Raw genomic sequence first — 19,203 nt, forward strand, 5'->3', positions numbered from 1 at the left:
CATTCTTGAAATGGACATGTTGCCCAGTAGAGCATTTACAGAATTTGTTTCCCGTGACAGAATGTTTCCCTTCATCAAGGAGAGCTCACTATTTCTTTGGGTCACTGGTTCCACTCTCAAACTGCTCTAAGTTTATTCTCACCACCTAGATTCCCATGACTCTCCTGTTTCTGAGGATTTTCACCACCTCGGTCTCTAAGCCAGTGTTTCTCAAGCTTGGCAACTTCAAGATGTGTGGACTTCAACTCCCAGAATTCCACAGCCAGCCATGCTGGCTGTGGAATTCTGGGAGTTGAAGTCCACACATCTTGAAGTTGCCAAGCTTGAGAAACACTGCTCTAACCACTTGTCCACAGCTGGACCATCAGCACCCTGGTTGTGCAAACTGCCTTGGTTGTTGTCAGTCCGCACCACTGGGTTGAAATCAGGAATACTCACACTCTGGGTCATCTTCAGCCCCAGGATCCTAGTTTTAGTCACTGATGCTACTGAAGCTGGTACCTGCAGGCATTTAGTTAAATATTTTCATGCCAGAAGTGAAAAGTAAGAATTAACCTCTTTTTACAGTAAAAAGTTCACACATAGTGATTGGAGGAAGCAGCCCCCTGCACTGTATCAGTCTTGATAAATGGATCTGCAGGCCTACATTTGTTCTACCTTTGAGATGGGGGACAAAATGAAATGAGATGTTTGGATTTCCTTGTCTAACTGGTCAGCTGTCCCTAATGGGTTAAACAGATTACTCTGTTTAAGAGAAAGGGTGGGGCAAACTTGAGAACTCTTAAACTATTGCTGTAGCAAGGTAAAACTTCTCATGGAAGAGTCGGAAGGAAAGAGTTTTGGACAAGTGGCCTTTTTCCTTCTGAGGTTCAATCCAAAATCCCCGTTCTGCCCAGCTTGGCTCCTCTTCATTTTTCTGTAAGTGTCTGCACGCAAACATGGAAAGTCTTCCATGTTGCAATCTACAGGGTGCGTGTTCCTGGGTGAGTTGACCTCAGTTTTTCTAAAATTGAGAAATACTTTTGAGTTTTCAGGTAGGAGGATGGTGTGCTTCGGAATGCTCACGCGGTGCTTCCTGGCTCTGGGAAGCGTCAATTCATATTTTGGGGGTATCTCTGAAAGCCTTTGGCCTACGAGCAGCCATAGGGAGGAAATCGGTTTCTGCCAGCCGATCTGAGAGATATGGAATGTGATCACTGATGAACAGTCTGATTGTCTTTAAGTGAAGCTTTGGAACTGAACTTTCTCTTACGTAAAAAAGGAAACAAGTTACAGCAGATACTAGATTACATGGGCTCCTGTGTAGGTCTTTACTGATCATGGAAGGAGAAGTAGATATATAAAGCCGGCTAACAAATCCTTGGAACGGTTTGGAACGTTGTTGCTCTGCTGGATCATCTCCAAGGCCTCTCTGGTCCAGCGTACTTAGAGGCCAACTAGATGCCTTTGGAAAGCCCCAAAATAAGGGTGATTTCGAGAGCACTTCCCTGTTGAGTTCTCTAACAGTCACGATGGAGTCGTCTTAACCACCAGGTGTTGATGGCCTCATTGTCCTTGAATTTAAAGCTGTCCATTCTGGCGGCTGGCAACAGACCTTTCAGTAGCAAATCCCACAGCGTAACAATGTGTAGTAGAAATCACCCGCCGGCTGGTTTTATCCCATAAACTCAGGCTGTAGTATTATAGCAGGGTCGGGTCACATACAGTCACTTAAAACCTTGGGAGCGTTTCCCAGAGCCCGCCCCAACAGGGGCCACCAGACCGTGCCGCAACCCTGAGGAATAGCCATATTCGCTGTGCTACTGATTTCACTTAATTTGGGGTGCATTTAATTTGCATCAAATGAAAGCCCCACCTTCCTTGGGGAGGGTGATCCCAAGCCTGCCGTTCATTACCTGCTCCTAGAGGCACACCTATTGGGAATCATCCCTATATTGGGGAGGAGGGCAGGACACTCTGAACAGCTGTTAGATGCCTCCTTCCCATCACACTCCTTCACCTTGCCTTTGCATCCTCTGTTCCCAGGCGTGGGTACATCAGGCAATGGCCTGCCCTGGAAATGCTGGGCTTTTTTGTAGCTCCTCAGCCCAAGAAGCTCTTGCATCTTTCAGGAAGGCTTGGGGCTGCCCATCGCTCTGGAGTTCGCCCCTGCTCCTTCGTTGCCTCGCTCGGGACTGTATGAAGTGTGAAATGCCCACCGCCCTGGTCCCAGCCCTTCATTTCTCCCGGAGCAGAATTCCCTAGCCTTAGCAGCCCCAGAACAGCCTGGAAAAGCATCCTGTGGACACAGAGTCCCTCTTCTTGCCAGGCTGTATTATTATTGGAATAATTAGGACTTCCTTGGTCTCATTTCCATCCAGGATGAAAGATGCATTTCCCATTCCACCACCGCCCCCTGGCCCGCCCCCTTGACTGTTAAAAGTAAATAAATCAGAAAACACACTCCATTTTCACTTACGAGTGGGAATCGCTAACATTTAATTGTGCTCTTCTTGGAGGGAGTGACAAATTTCCACAGTGGCTGCGGCAAGCGTGGAAAAAATCTCTTTGGAGTTGTCATGGCTAATAAGTGTTTTAATCTGATGGCTTTAAGGACCAGCTTGGGCCGTTTCAGATGCCCCCATTAATTTGATTTGTGCAAGGAACTTTCAAGAACTTTTTTTTTAAACAAAGCCATCTCAGACCAAGCCTCCAGACTTTTCAAACGGGCTGTCCCGGAGGGGTGCTAACCTTACAAGGGCTGGATTTAATTTGCTGGTAATAACAGGACTAATTGGACAGGTTTCTGGCCATTAGTGCCTCATTTTCTTTTCAGCAAAGCTATAACCATTTTGGTTTTGTCAGGTAATCACCGACTAAAGGGATTAGAGTCGTGTTTTTTGCTGGGCTGATGCTGCTGGAGGGTGTTTGCACTGTAAGATAAGCTGAGTGAGCCCTGCCCAAGCTAACACAGTAAATCTCCCACTGCAAACAAAGCCTTGCCCAGGGTGGAAATATTGAATAGTCACAGGATAACCACGACAGCAAAGGTTCGGCATAGTTTATTTCTGGGTTTGGCAACGGACAGCAGCCTCCCTCCTCCCTCCCTCCCCTCCCCTCCCCACACAATACCACTCAGTGGAGTTTCTCAGGGTCTCTCCTGGTCCCTGTTCCTGTCCGCTTGCTGGCCGAAGTTGGTGCTGCTCCAGATCCTTTGGCGGGCCTGCTCTTACTGGCCGTGCATCATCTGATTCTCTTCGGCTGCTGGGGGAGCCAGTAGGTTCCTGGGCTGGCAAGGTCCATCGAATTTCACTTCCCCTCTGCAAAAATTGCCCGGACATCGATCTCACTCAGATTTCTAGCTCCGGGCCCTGGTCAGCTTCCTAGCACAAAGCGGCTGCGATAAGGCTGTGCGTCGTAAGGGTGCTTCATGCCACCTCTGCCTACATTCTTGGAACACGTCGCCTTTTGCTGCAACGTGTTGCTTTGCAACCTGTTTCTATGAGGAGCGGAACCCTCCTCCGTGTGGTCTGAAAGCTGGACTCATTTTCCTGTTTTCCTGATTGATGGTTGCTTGCTTGGGTCGTGTCAGACTGAGGCAATCATACAAAAGGGTTAAATCACAACGTTAAAGCCCCCCCCCCACTACAACACGTCCACATAATTTAGAGTATTTTAAGTTTTGCCCAACAATCGACTGCTTTGAGAAAGACTGAAGGAATATGCTGAAATATTCTTTTTGCATCTGCTAAATAAATAAAACAGAACAGATGTGTGGATATATCCACGTACGCAAAAAAAGGCAACTTGGATTTTAAAGAAGACCAAGGGCCGCCGCGCCTCTCTCCTCCCTACGGCTCTTGGATCTTTGGAAGCAAAGGGGCGGAGACCTAGAATTTTAAAGATGGATTTGGAAGCTTCCCGTTGGCCAGGGATGGGGATGGGGACACCGCAAGCCTTTTCCCTCCCCACTTCTGCTGCTGCAGCACTTCTCTGACTCTGGTTGTGCGGACAGGGGAGCAAGCCAGGATGGGAGAATTTGGTCCCTCCCTTCTGCCCATTTCTGTTCATATAAAGAACAGGGTAGCCCAGGCCTTTGAGAAAAGCCGTACAGATCCCTGTTCAACTCACTGAAACTGTGGGTACTTTCAGTGTAGTCCCTGAGCCCCTGCGCTTGCTTTTCGAAAAGCAAACTCGTAGTTTTTCAGCCTGGTGCAGAAGACTCATCCCATTCTCCCCTTGGGTAGGTGGAATTCTGAGGCCAGATTCCATCCTTCACCTCTTTTCTAATTTGTTGTGGATTTGCCAGAAACCTCAGGGAGAGGTTTCTGACTTGAATGGAAACAAAGGGATGATTTTAACATAAGTTGCCATGGGAGCAAAGTCCATGGAAGTTCCCTCTTCTTCTATTCACTCAAAAATTTCAGCTAAATTTCTCTGCAAGATGGAATTTGGGCACAGTGTTAGTACGGAAAGCCTTAGGGCCCCTCCCCCCCGACATCAATGGAGTAAAGTTTTTCTAGGACTCTGGCACTTCGTCATGACTTGCCTCGATGGTTGCAGACCTTCAGAAGGGTCCCCACATGGGTCGTTGGCACCTCTCTTGCCATCTTGGGGCTATCAATAGACAACAGGTACCAGTCCCCAAACAAAGAGAAGCGGGGTCCCTTGGCAAGACGAGCTAATGGGAATTGCAGCTCAAGATGGAGGAGGCAAGGCAGAATTCTGGTGTCAGGGGAAACGGGGTGGGTGGGTACAGCAGAAGTCACTTGGCTGCACAAAAACCTTAGAGAAGTTGTTCCAGAGCAAAGAACGCAGAAGAATGGGCTTAAGTTACATGAGGGCAGATTCTGAGGGAAAGTTAGAGAAAACTTCCTAGAGTAAAAGCAGTTCAACATTGGAACCAATAACCCAGTATCCTGGGTCATGAGTTGTGTTCAGGCAGAGGCTAAACTTCTGCCTGGCAGGTTTTAATTGGATTCCTGCCCTGAGACTGTGACCTTGGGAGACTTTTCCAACTCCATGCTTCTCTGCGTAGCCCCTTGAGGTTCTTCAAGCGGAGTTCCATTCAGCCCATGAGCACTTCAGCTGACAAGACCGGGCCAAGGAATAGTGTTTGTAGAAGGCCAGATGGGGTCCACCTTACTTCAAGGTTGACCCAATTCTCAGCTCCAGTGTTTGCCCTGCACTCTTTGCCCTTTTGCAGTGGAGGCACTTCAGCGATGAAACCTGCCGTTGTCTTGGCTTGAATTTAAGAATAAGGCCCCTCCTAGCACCTCACTTGCAGCTCAGGCAGCGAATGTGTTTGTCTAACCTTTCCTAACCTCGCGTCCTCCAGTTGTGTTGGACCAACTCCCTTCATCCCCAGCCAGCATAAATGGAAGATAAACACATCTGGAGGGCATCAGTTTAGGCTAGACTGGTATATATGTTGACCTTAATATTGGTTGGATTGGACTGTTGTCGCTCATGGAAATATTTTTCATGGACAGTTGATTTTGGTGTATTCCTCACTACTGTAATCTCACCCCTGAGTCTCAGATTCCACCACACATCCATTCACATTGTTGTTGAGAGCTCTTTAAAGCAGAGTTGTGGGTTCAGATGCAGCCATTTGGGAGCAGTCAAATGGCTTTCTTTTTTCCTCATGGAGACAGTGCAAAGGTAGCCCTGCTGTCAACCTTAAGGTGGCCTGCCCAGTTGAGCTGCCCAGTTGGGGGAATTATGGAGAATAAGGCATCTAAGGGAGTGGTTGGGAGGCTAAGAGAGGTGATACCCTCCCAACCAGGCACAAGGCATGTCGGGATACAGACGATGATCTTTTGTGGGTCCACCTCTATATTGGACATAAATAACTTTGGCATTTCAACTCATATTTTTTCAATAAAAAGATTCGCTGCGTGCTTTCCCTCTGGCTTGGAGAAGAAAAAGAAAAGTCTACAACTACTTCTCCTTAAATTGGAGGGTGGGGCAGAGTGACATCTTCCATTAGCATTTAGCTTTCTTGGAGATAGGAGAACATCCTGCTTTCCAGTTACTGGCCCAGGGGCAGATGGATTTCTGCTGAAAGGATGAGCTTTGTTTGCATCTGGACACTCAGGCGCTGCCTTCCAGCCCTGAAGCCTAAGAAATTAAAATTGCATTTTAAAACTGACTTTCTAAATTTGATTTCTTTACGCTGTGCTGGATCTAAACCACTGTTGTCCCTCAGTTCATGTTTTGCTCTGTAGCCCACTTTTTTCCCTGAATGTGGTATCTCCTGTGACTTTTTCATCTTACCAAAGACGATATCACTGCAAGGTGCAGTTTACAGTTTCTAGGCTAAATACGCATTTTATGACATTGCAGAATGTTCTCTAAATGAAGTTAAATGTTTTAATGAATGCAGGCATTTAAAGGGGATTGCTTATGTACTATAACAAGTTAAATGACCCCAATGTAAGAAACACCAAGAAATCCAAACTTTTTATTTGCATTTAATAAATAGAGCATGTTTTCCACCAGCATGTTTATTATGGCTGGTATGGTACTTTCTGTAAACGTTCGACTTAGTTTGATTTTAGCAGATGTGCACAATGGAAGTTGACTGTAATTCTTGTCTCTGTTGCTGGTTAGAGGGATCTTGAAATGCTGCGATTTGTTCCATGGCAATTTTTTACATACTGATTTTGCTCCTTTCCATTGGTGCCAGCCCTCACATTTGGCCCTTAACATGGCCAAAATGGGACATTTAAAAGGGCAAAGTGAGGGAACAACCTTGATGCAAACGCAATGGGTGTATTCTATGTTTTTGTGTGTTTTTTAGGAAAAGATGTGGAAACTTGCAGTGGCCGCTCTACAAAACTGGAAGAGTCCTCCAGTCCAGAGCAGAGTGTTCAGAAGACTGCAAAGGTATCATTCCTTTTTTATCCAAGGTCCTCAGTTCATAAATTAAATTAATAAGAGAAAAATAGCAAGCCAGGAGAAGAAAAATGCCTTGCCTGGGATTTGGGAAAGCTGTAGCCCATTCAAAATAGTCCATGTCAAGTGAGAGGAGGACCAGTGGTTGGACTCTTTATCAGGGCAGCTTCATGGCTGCAGTCCAACATTCTCAGCCATAGGCTTTCAGAAGAAAAGGGGGATATTCATAAAGACTGTATTGATGGTTGTCCTTCAGATTTGAATGTTGTTGTGCCGAGCACAAACCCATACAACTTTTTCACTATGCTGGGGTGACTTCCATGATACTCATCCTTGGAAGAGATATTGGAGCATTCCGTTGGTTGGTTGGTTGGTTGGTTGCTTTGATTTCTATAGCTGCCCATCTCAGCAAGTGACTCTGAGCGGCTTCATGTTTCCTATCCTCAACATCCCACTTGGGGAGTGGAAGTGAATGGGAAACGGGTTGTGCAGTGAACTCCTGACTTGGAGAGCTGTGCTGTCTCTGATTGAGACTGGCTCTTCTCCAAAGATGACTACAACCATTGACCCAGAATGTACGCATCTGCGCTGTAAAAACATAATTGCAGAATGCTCTCCCAAAAGCAGTAGAAGCAGTGTGGTTTGGAAAAGCATCCCTAACTGTAGGTCTGTTGGCTCTTCCAGGTGGTCTACATATTGGAGAAGAAGCACTCCAGGGCAGCCATGGGCTTTATCCGACTCTTGACAGATCGCAACAGTGACTTGTTCAGGAAGTGTGCCATGTTCTCGCCGGTGGACCACCGTGTACCTCGTGCATATGTGGCCTTGGCCGACTGCCCGCCTGATTTTGCCACTCGCCCTGAAGACTATTCCAACATTCTTTTCATCTGTCGTATTGTGGACTGGAGGGAAGACAGCAACTTTGCCCTTGGGTATGTGGCCGTTGGATGGAAGAGGGTGAGACGAGGCTCTTGTGCAGAGCCCACAGCAAAAGGGTGGAACTCAGTGGACTCCAGGTTCAGTTTCGGTTTCCACCTTAATAGTTTTATTAGCCATGATGCCACAAACACCAATGTATCTGCCTGGTATCCTCCTATTACTACAATTGTGGGTTGGTGAGATGACCTTTCATCTCAGCTAATTACCTTACAAGGATTCTGTCTGTCCCATATAGCAGAAGGGCTTTGTCCATGGCCAGAGTTAACATACTGCCCCCAACCATGTTCAAAGGGAAATATAATAATATTCCCTTCCAAGATTACAGGTAGTCCTCAGGTTATGACCACTCATTTGGCGACCCTTCAAAGCTACGACGGTGCTGATGGAGTGGTATTTACAATTGATCCTCAAAGTTCTGGCTGTCAAAGCACCCCCACTGTCACGTGATCGTGATTTGGGTGCTTGGCAAGAGTAGGGACTCAGGCCATATTGTGCTGCTAACAGGGCAGTTCTTGCCAACAGAATTTGGGCTTCCAATGGATGTGTTGCCTTGGAGGAGAGCTGCCTAGAGATCTCCCTTCCTGAGGCTGAACATAACCAAATCATCAGAAGCTACCCTGCCTTCGGTAACATGCCGCCTTGTCAATTCTCCTTCTTAAATAACCTTCCTTCCCTCCTGCAATCTCAGCAACTTTAAGATGTATGGACTTCAACGCCCAGAATTCTCCAGTCCAGAAAGGATAATTGCTTTCTGAGGACCTGATAGTAATTTGATGTACCAGATAGGTGCTGTGCTTTCAGCCCATGGACAGGCCAGTGACCTCTGCCATTCTTGTGGTTTGCATCTGCAGGTAGATGAGAGATGGCATAATTGATTTCATGATGAAGCTATCTGGTGGGCCAGGGTACACTTCGAAAAGTCTGTACAGCTGACTAGGGATGGCCACCATGTGGCCAAAGCTCAGGGTTTATATTGTAGACCAATTCAAGCTGGCAGAAATGTTGCCTTGATATCTGAGTACGAGAGAACAGCTATTGGTGGATATGCTGTTAACCTTTGGTTAAAGATGGTGCCCTAGAATTTATTTAAAAGTTAAATAAAAAGGGGAATCTTTTTTGGCCCCTCTTAAGCTTGGGATTTGCTTAAATAACCAACTAGACTTTTTAAAATATAATTTGTATTAAAGATTTTCACAGAAGTAAAAGATAAACACGAAATGATATAAAGTAAGATTAAGGAAAAGAAAAAGAAAAAGTGTGAAAAGTAGTACCAATAGGGGAAAAAAAAAGAAAAGCTATATAAGGAAGCAACTTCCGATCATCTTTACAGCAGTTACAAACTTATTATCTCTCTTCCCTCTTTAAAGTTACATCATAATTCCCTTCTTTCCATATTCAACCCTTTTTAATCAGCAAATCCATCAATCACCAGTTCATTTTTTTCCCATTTTCAGCAAAAAGTCCGTAAGAGGTCAACTCTTCAGTCCTGTTCAGCACGTCATAGTTCTATGGTCACATGATCTTTTGCAACTTTCCCTTGTTTCTTTGTTTAATGAAACCAACCATTGTCCTTTTTAGCAAGTTAAACAGTCCTCTTTCCCACGGAGGAATGTATTATTTATTTAATTAATTCAAAAGTACTTTAAACAGTATTCCAAATTCTACTGTCCCCTTATCCGTTTTAAACTTTCTTAATTCAAACTCTTGGCAAGTTTTTTGCTTTTAATTTTTTTTTTTAAATCCTTGTAATTGTTTCTTTGCTTTTTACTTGAATCTGGATCCAAGGATCACTCACCAGATGGTTGAGTTGCTCTGCTGCTCGGAAAATCTCGGCAGCTTTTAAAACTGTTATAATCCAAAGATGCACTAGAAAGTGGAGTGGGCGAACCCAGGGTCCTTAAAACAGGCTCCACATGAGGCTGCGAGCTTGGTATTTCTCCCTCGGCTCCTGGTGCTCTACTCATGTGTCACTTGCCGGGTGCCTTCCGGAGTGCAAGCAGTCTGGCGATCTCCTTGTCTGGAGAAGCTCCACTGACCTGGGCTTTCAGCCTGGTTGTCCATCTCTGCCTCGGCATCGTCTCTGCTGCTCAGAGACATGTCAGTTTGCCATTTTCTCCACCCGGATGTTCTATTGCATCGAACCTTCAAATGAGAAAGAAAGAAAGAGAGAGAGAGAGAGAGAGAGAGAGAAGAGTGCACTCAGGGTTGTCTGGTTTGTTCCTATGGGTCAGTCTGGGAGGATCACTGAAAACTGTATTTGGCTTTTGAATTTGGCCATGTGATCTTGGAGGACTCTGGGAGCCAAAAATGGGGCTAAAGGGCCCTCTGGGGACTAGAGATGGCTCCGTAGTTCAGATTGCTGCCTCCGTTCTGCTTTCACTCTTCTTGTGAGAGGAGATTCCCAAAACTTGGCTGCTCTTTTGTGGCGTTCCCATCAGAAAGATGCCTAGAGCCATTCAGGGAGGTGGTCTGCAAATAATGGTAATAGAAATAAAATTATAAATAAAAATGAGAATCGCTGCCCTTCTTGTGCTGAGTGGCACTGAAGCACCGTGCATGCTTGGAAATGTGTGCTGCTTCCCTTCCTGTTTTTTTAGCTCTCTTACTTGTCCCTTAAACAGGATTAACCGTCCCCCTGCTGCTCAGTGGAACCGGGTAACTAAAATGGAGTGGATGAATGTAAGAAGTTGTGCTTACCCTTCTGAGGGTGAGGACAGAATTCATTCAAAGGCTTGAGGGACATGTAGGTTGAGAGGAAAGAGAACGAAGGGGGAGAGAAAGTGCGAGACGGATCTTTTGTTGGGGAACTTCCAAGCGAAAAAGGATTGGTGGGATGGCGCAGGGTGGGAAATGAGGCTCAAACTGGCAGACACCTTTTCAGCCAAAGCAGTTCCACTCTCGTCCTTTTGATGTCCCCTTTTATTTTGTAGATTCATGGAATCACAGGGTTGGAAGGGACCTTGGAGGTCTTCTAGTCCAACCCCCTGCCCAGGGCAGGAGTCCTCATACCATCTTGGACAAATGGTTGTCCAGTCTTTTCTTGAAAACCCCCAGTGATGGAGCACCCACCACTCCAGGAGGCAAACTGTCCCACTGCTATTTAAATAAACACAGTAGGGTGGGCTGCAGAGAGATGCTGCAGTGGATCCTGTCCCCCCTCCCCACTCTAAAGGGGTGTATTTTTCAGACTGGCTGTGACCTGGCACTGCAAAAAAGTTGAATAGGTTGTTGTCTTTGTTGTAGTCTCTCCAGGCCTGTGAGAAATTGTGGCCAGCCCCGTGTTTGCCAGGTGCAGCACCTTGGACTTGTCCAGCAGGAGATGGTCCTGGGATTCACATTAATTTTTTTGAGGCTCTTCCCCCCCATTATGTTCCTTCACCTTTCACTACTCACAGTGGACTCTAGATATTCAGCTGCAGTTGCAGTAAGAGTAGAAGTCATAAAGCTGTCCAAGGACAGCAGAAGACCTGGAATACTGTCTTGCTGCTAGCAGACATGAATACTTTAACCTTGGATAACAATCATCAATTCATCCAAAAGAGAAAGGAATACGGCTCCCTCACAGATACCTTTGAGCCGATGTTCTTCCCCAATCTAGCTGTACTTGGAGCATGGAAGTACACCTAAATATCCACCTTTGTTCTGACCCCGACTCTGAGAATGAGATGAGTAATTATGTGTCCCCAGGCTCAAGGAAATGCAAAGGGTCTAACAATCCCATTCATTCTTCTCCAGTTTGGTGCCCTCCAGGTACATTGGCTAACTGGAAATAATGGGATTAAAAACCCAGTGTTTGGAGAAGGCTGATGTAATCTGTCACACAGGCTAGTATCTCTTGTTACCTCTCCACCTACCCTGACTCCTGTCCTACAGTGTGTAATTTTACTTCCAGCACAAAGTGAATGAATCACTGCTTGCTCACTGATGAGAGAGCTTTGCGCAGGATAGTCCTGTTCCATTGTTTAACCTCTTTATTTCCTGTAATTTGATGCTGCTTCATTCATCTTGGAGATATCCCCAAGTTAACAATAGAACAAATTTCTTTTTAAATTACTCATAATTATTATTAGCACAGATTGCCACGTTTATGATTAATCATTCAGCATCAAGTTGATGTTGACCCTTAGTGACCACACAGATAGATTTTCTCCATGACAGTCTGTCCTTAACCTGGTCCTTCAGGTCTTCCACCCATCACCACTGTAACTGAGTCCATCCACCTTGCTGCTGGTCATCATTGTCTCTGCTGTTTCCTTCTACCTTCCTCAGCGTTTTAGACTTACTCCTTTGTGTAACTAAAAGCATTTAAGCAGGTTTTGGCTCATTTCAGTCTCAAGAAGTTCTGAGATGTGGAAAAAAAGGTAAAAGCAAGACTGAAAGGAAAAACAAGGACTGAGAAACTGGATCTGAAACAAGGATGGTCAACCTTTTGATGGCTGGGGGCTGCACTTAATAAATTTGGGGTGCTAAGGTTACAGTGAGTTGGAGCAATAACACGATTTGGTAGGCCAAGCCAGAAGTTTTGATTTTTTTTTCAGGGACCCAAGGGGATCTTTTGGGACCATCTTTGTGTAACTTAAGAGCTGCCTTCTCACACACTTAATTTGCTTACTGACTTAACCCATTCTCTGGGTTGCACAAAGACACCTAAAAATAACCTGAATGGATTGTGCTCAAGCTCCATCAAAACAAATCCCACAACTTGGCTTAGCACTAGCCAAGTTTAGTGAGTTGTGGAGTCCTTGGTGCTCTCTGAGCCTTGTTGTTTTCTTGCAGACGTTTCATTGCCAGACTAGGCAACATCTTCAGTGAATATTCACTTTGATTAGTGAGTTGACCCCATGCAGCTGCTAGGTCTTTACCTGACTTAGTTAAATGCACTGTCTGAACCCAACCAAGAAGAGCCTTGGTGGATCAGCGGCTGATGAGTTGCCCTGAGAAGCCCACAAGGAGGACCACCTTCCTCTTTCACAGCAACCAATATTCAGAGACACAGAGTTCTGATATCTGCAGCCATCCTGACTACCTTAAGATCTCTGAATTCATCTAAACCACCCAGAGTCCCTCCTTCCGGGAGAGATGGGTGGTGATAAAATTTGACGAACAAGCAAACAAATAAATAAACAATCCCATTAGCCCTCCAGATTGGTAGCCAACATGGCAATTTCTGCTCTGAACTGAAGCCATACGAAAATGTAAGTGCCTTACTTAAAAAAAAAAAGACGTAGCAAGACAAAAAATTATGTTCTATCTCATTTTAGTACTATAAATAGTATATTATAATATAATATAATACTATAAACCATAAATTTTAATACTATAAACCATTTTATTTTTTCTTATTTTTACATACATCTAAGCTTTAGAAAGTAACTAAGAAAGATAAATTTTAATAATAATTTTATTAAACATTACATTTGAAAAGATAAAAACTAATACAAACTAAAAAAATTAAAAGAATAAAAAGAAAAAATAGAAAGTGCAGAAAGAAAAAAACTGAAAGAAAAAAATTGAAAGAAAAATAGAAAAGAAAGAAAAAAGTAAGAATATAGTAAAGAAAAATAAAAGAAATATATAAAGAAATGACTTCCCCCTTCATCACAAGTACAATTTTACTAACTTGTCACCTTCTGTTAAAATACAACAAATGATATCTTCTTCCCATGTCTCATCTATAAACAAATCCTTAAGGCCTCGTTGTTCAGTCCTGATTAGCAAAAGTCCATTAAGGGTTACCAGAGATACAACATACCTATTTTAACCTTGATCAAATAAACCAACTTTATATTCCTTCCTTTTGCTTTTAACAATCTTGATCTTTAATCCCTTCAAATAATGTCCTAGAACTTGATTTCATTTTTTCTTTGTCCGTTCTGGACAAATTCTTCAAAGCTCTTTTGTAAATCTAAAATAGGAAGGTTATCCAGATCACTCTTTTGGTTTGCTATTTGTATATCCCTTTTAATTATAAAGATATCAGCTGGTTTCATTTGTATATCCAATGTAGCATCTTTTTCCATATCATTCTTGTAGCCTGTCATTTGTAAATCCACTTTCAGATCAGTCTCAGTCTTGTTCGGTAAAACTTGTTTCTCTTCCATAATATATTTTAAACACAGTCTATCAACAGAGGCAGATACTCTTAAAATTAACTTCTGGGTCCATTGCTCAAAAATATTGTTCAGTGTTGAAGTATTTTGCTCCATTCTGTATTAGTGAGTCAAACTGAAGTGTTCTTCTCCTTCAGTTGTAATCTTTAATTCCTTCTGCTTCCCTCTAGTGTCCAGTCTTCAAAGTCCCATCCTATCTTGTTTTTTTTAAAGAATTCCAAATAAAAGCATTTTCCTGTGGGAAGAATTCTTATAATTAATTTCAAAATCTTATTTCAAATCCATCTGGACCCTTAGTCCATTTGTAACTTACAGAAACTAATGTTCTAATCACCCTTTTGCTGTTTATTCAATATATATACATATACATATATATATTTGTTAAGTCCTTAAACTTGTATTTAAAACTTCTTTCGCTAAGGATTGAAGGAAACTTACCCAGAGCAGTAAAACTTGCCATTCTGAAGGTTCCTAATATCTGAAAAGCAGTTAACAAGCAATTTCAAAAAGTGATTAGAAAAGGAAGTATGCGAACTTACTGTTACTTTAAGGGCACCGACCGTGGTTTGAGCAAGATGGCTGCTCCCTCATCTCCTAGTGCTCAAAACCCACTGGAGACCGCTGTCTTGTGGCCTCCTTGCAAGGAGTGGCTGTCTGGAACACTTGTGGGCAATCTCCTTTCCTTCTCCGGAAAGGAATTACGAAGAGCCGATCTACTTTTAGCAGAGCTGTCTTCTGTCCACCATTTCTTCCCCGGAAGTCCAAGAAAGGAGATAATTGTTATAGTTTTACAGATTGTAGATGTTACAGGTTTTTTGTCTATAATTTTCCTACCTTAATTTACCTGCTTACCGATATTTACATGGATATTTTTGGTTTTGCACTAGTCTCTGACCGTAATAAATTTGTTCTGTTCTGCTGTGAATTCAACCGTTGAGTTATCCGTTGCGTGAAGAAGTGCTTCCCCTTTTCCTGGCTGTCCTCATCTGCACTTTTTCCAGCTCTGCAACATCCTTTGGGAAGGGAGTTGCTCAGAACCCTGCGTGGTCTTCCAAGCGTGGTTATGCCACAGATTGAGATGAAAGCATGGGGATTGGCTCTGCACATCTTTGCTCTGAATACTCCTGCGAGAAATTCCTTCTGCTTTTCTACAGGGTCATCCTCCACTAAAGTTCCTTCAATTTCCTTCTTAGCCAGGAACCCCACTGGTTTTTTTCCCCACGCATTTGACGTGTTTCTTCTTACTGCCGGTCTTGGTTTAGCAACACGCTCCTTGAAATCCTTTCTGCATCCTTTTTAACCTCTTGCATGCTGGAGCAACGGATACAAGGGTCCCTCTAAAAAAGGTGTCACGCTGTGCAGGAGCTACGTTGAGGGAAATGTGTGCTCTTTCTGGCGGTCTCTGGGCATCACATTTACGGATTTGTGGCCGCTCAAAGCAATGTTCCATAACGTTCTCTAGCTGAGTTTTCTGGCAGGAGCCCACCACCTAAATGCTCCCAAGGTGATTGTTTTTGCTAAACCTCCTCTTCGAGTTTCCATGGTGGCAACAGTATGAGGAGAGTTTTCTCTCTCCTGTCTCCTGGATTAAGCTGAATTAATTTTGTCTATTTTGTTTCCTCTCCCTGTTCCTCTCCCTGTGTGAGGAGTGTCATATTAGCTGAGGAATGGGGTAACAGTAGATCAGTGAATCGGGAAGCAGAGGCAGGGCAGAAGAGGCCGGGAAAAAATGTGTGTTGCACTATAGAAAGAACTAGAGGGGACCTGAGAAAGGAGGTGGATATGAAGGTGCCAGGAATGAGAAACAGAAAAAGAGGGGCAGGGCAGGAGTTTTCTTTCCCATTTGGCCATGGAAGCCAGCTGCAGTTGCGCAAGGTTTGAGAGCCCCTGTGATACAGAGATTGAGGTGGAATTACAGCTAAGTGGTATATGTATTTCTTGCCCAACTCATAACTTGAATGAAATGATTAGTTTTATTTGTATGGGGCTGGTGGGGCATGCAAGTCCATTTTTCATTTTAGGGGGTTACTGCACAGTTTGAAAACCAGTAGTTGGTGCACGTGCACCGCACTTCTCAGTTTAATGAGTGGTGGTAGTCCACCCAATTAGGCATACCATGGTTTGATGCAACGTGGGAACCCAGTCAGGATGTATTATGAGGCCAAGAAGGATAGAGGTGCATAGAGAGACAGGCTCAGAGACTTGTTGTCTAGGGTACTGCAGTGTGACATTACATGTGTCATGACATCATCACGCAAATGATGCCAGTTATGTCACTGATATAGATTACATAATTTGTGCTATTTGTGCAGTGATGTCGTGACTCGCATGGCATCATCGTGGCTTGTATTGCCACCCACTGTTACATTCCTATGGTTGGTTTAGGTTCCCATCATTCAACCCTTCACCCAGGCAGAATGATCCTTCTGCTGATTTTCCTACAAGGGCTCAGATGGTTTGATCATCATTCTCTTTTCCTCGCATTTGAAACCAATCATCTTCTGCCTTTTCGGGACGTAGTTTAACTCAGGGAGGCCTCTTTTTGCAGGTCAAGAGTAATCTTCAGACCCACTTTAGTTTAACCTGCAGAGTGGTTGTCAAGCCCAGTGTTTCCCAGTCGTTCCTGCTGGGTGTGTTCAGCTTCAGCTTCCATCATCCTCACCCTATATAGTTAGTATTTACGCCGAGTTGGTATTATGAGAAGCTGCCATACTGGGGAGGTTAATCTTGTTATTCATCAGGACAAAGCTCAATATATGAGCCATTGCTTTAAAAGCAGCATTTCTCAGCCTTGGCAAATTTGAGATGTGTGGACTTAAACTCCCAGAATTCCCCAGCTGGCATGCTGGTTGGGGAATTCTGGGAGTTGAGGTCCACACATGCTGGCCAGGGAATTCTGGGAGTTGAAATCCACATACCTTAAAGTTGCTAAGGTTGAGAAACACTGCGGTAGATACACCCACTGAAGTCGTCTTTTGGATGTGGTGGCAATTGCCTGTCCCCCTTTCTAATGGTAGCTGTCAGGCATCTTGTCGATGTGACTGTTTTTCTTGCTTTTCATAGGCAATTGACCCAAAGTCTTGGGCGGGCTGGTGAAATCGAGCCAGAAACAGAAGGCATCCTGGCAGAATACGGTGTGGATTTCTCCGACTTCTCTCCAGACGTCCTGCAGTGTCTTCCCCAAAGCCTTCCTTGGAGTATCCCGTCCAGTGAATTTGCCAGGAGAAGAGATTTAAGGTAACCTCCTGCCCTTTCCTCTGCTGGTTGCAGCCGAGTTCCGTAGAGCCCCGCACAGCCTTTAAAATGCGGGATGCTTTGCTTTGAGGCAGGTTGCTTTCCAGCTCTCTTCTTGCCACCGCTTTCCCCCACCCTCGTGTTCGTACATCCTGGCGTTCTTTTGTAGAGAAAAGAAGATCTGTTTTCCTTCAACCTCTGCCTTTCAGAGGAACTGCAAGGGGGAAATGCCTCTCTGTGTGACTGGCTGAACCTCAGAATGGTCAGTTCCTTTGCTTGCTCTTCATAGCTCATGAAATATTACAGCTTTTGGAATGACAAGATGTAAAATGGTCAGGGAGTACCTTCTTTTACGGCCCTAATTGTGGAGGGGACAGGAGAAACCTTTTTGGTGGCATGGATTTTTTTTCATCTGGCCTGTTTTAGACTAAAGCCTTTAGCTGTCTAGAACATATTTTATAGTGCATGTCTGGGGAAAGAAATATGGTTAGAATTATTTGACCTCTAAGAAATTGAATCTTTCTTGTAAGCTTGGGTTCTGTGTATATTGTTTTTGCAATGAAAACTGGAAGCAGGCCGCATATCCCCTCTCTTAATAAACTGCCAGAGAACTGTCTTCTGGGTCAAACCAAAAATTCACCTCTGGGATCCATAAATATTGGCTTTGCTTACTGGCAGTCTGTATTTTGTACTCTCTACAAACCTGTCCCCTCTCGCAAGTTCAGCAGCCCGTGCAGAGGGCTCGTAGGAACGCCACAGATTACTTTTCCTTCCTTCCTTTCCCAAGCTGGTCTCTGTGGACAAGCTGGACTACAGTTTAGAGTCATAGAGGTCAAAGGGGTCTTAGGGGTCATCTAGTCCAATCCCTTGCTTTGTGCAGGATCCATTAGATCACCTCTGGTTGATGGCCATCCAGCTTCTGTTTGAAGATCTCTGCAAAGGAGAAGTCACCGCTCCTGCGGCAGGCTGTTTCGCTGGCTGACAGCTTGTGCAGTCAGGCAGTTCCTCCTGGCGTCAGGCTTGAAGCTCCTTCATTGTAATGTTGATCCCTTGGTTCTAATCCTGCCATCTGGGGAAATAGTAGATAACCCACTGAATCAAAGATGTCAGAGAGAGGGACAAGATAAGAGAAGGTGAGCTTTGCTCTCCTGTGGGCTAGTTTTAGAGCTGGTGCATGAGTATTGTGAAGACCTACCTCCAGTCTGAGGTGGGACAGCCCAGATGGACACCTTTCCTCCTTCAAGAGAGGAGAATCCAAGGCTCCTGCAGGCAGCGCGTTTCAGTGATGACCAAAGCTGTAGAGCCAATGAGTTGGAAATGGCTCAGCCCCTTGTTCTCCAGGCTTCCTTGAGTGTTTTTGCATATGATCGCTACTCTGGTACTTTCAAAGCCTCTGGGGAAGGCACCTGTTTCTTTGTGCAATGAGGAATTCTGTTTAAATTAAGTGACATAATATCATGGGAACCCATTCACCCCTGCCCTGTTCTTAGGTGCTGCAGCTCATCTTCTATTTGATATTTCCTTCTTCTGGATAACACACAAAGAAGGAAGGATAATCTTAATTTGCTCTGCTGGCCAACGCTGATCAGATTGATCAAGCTAGGAGCAGTGAAGCTGGGTAGTGGGGTTTGCAACCCAAGAAAGCATTAAAGGGCTTGGAGATGTGCGGTGAGTGACAGAAGGCTGCGGAGCTCCTTCCTTCCTCTCCTTGAATATTTTGCACTTTTGCACTCCCCTTCTCTCCCTTCATGATGTCAGCTTAACAGCACAGAAGTGGGGGGGGGGAAGTAAGTCAGAACAAACCCAGAGAGGTAAACTTCTTCCAGAGATGCAGAGATGATGCTAGAGGAGGGAACTTGAAGTGAACTTTAGAAACCCAAAGCATTCCGTGGTTTGTTCCAAGTATTTTAAAAATTTTGTTCAGATCTTTCTGCTTTGGTTCCTTGACCTAGTGGGGAAAATCCTGCATTTTGGAGAGAGAAGAGGTTTGCTCTGGGTGGCGCGTGCTGCCTTTTCCATGCCAGCTGCTGAGGGGCGATGA

General features: G+C 44.5%; 1 protein-coding gene across 2 annotated transcripts in view; it reads left to right on the top strand.

Moving 5' to 3' along the window:
* The window catches only part of DIS3L2 (DIS3 like 3'-5' exoribonuclease 2), a 183,308-nt gene that overhangs the window by 67,695 nt on the left and 96,410 nt on the right, over positions 1-19,203 (top strand). For both annotated transcript variants that reach the window (XM_063306305.1, XM_063306304.1), the window contains 3 exons: positions 6,785-6,870; positions 7,564-7,811; positions 16,992-17,165. In XM_063306305.1, the coding sequence (XP_063162375.1) occupies positions 6,785-6,870; positions 7,564-7,811; positions 16,992-17,165 (508 nt within the window). The remainder of the gene's footprint in view (positions 1-6,784; positions 6,871-7,563; positions 7,812-16,991; positions 17,166-19,203) is intronic.

Source organism: Candoia aspera, chromosome 6, assembly GCF_035149785.1.
Source record: "Candoia aspera isolate rCanAsp1 chromosome 6, rCanAsp1.hap2, whole genome shotgun sequence".
NCBI classification, from domain to species: Eukaryota; Metazoa; Chordata; class Lepidosauria; order Squamata; family Boidae; genus Candoia; species Candoia aspera.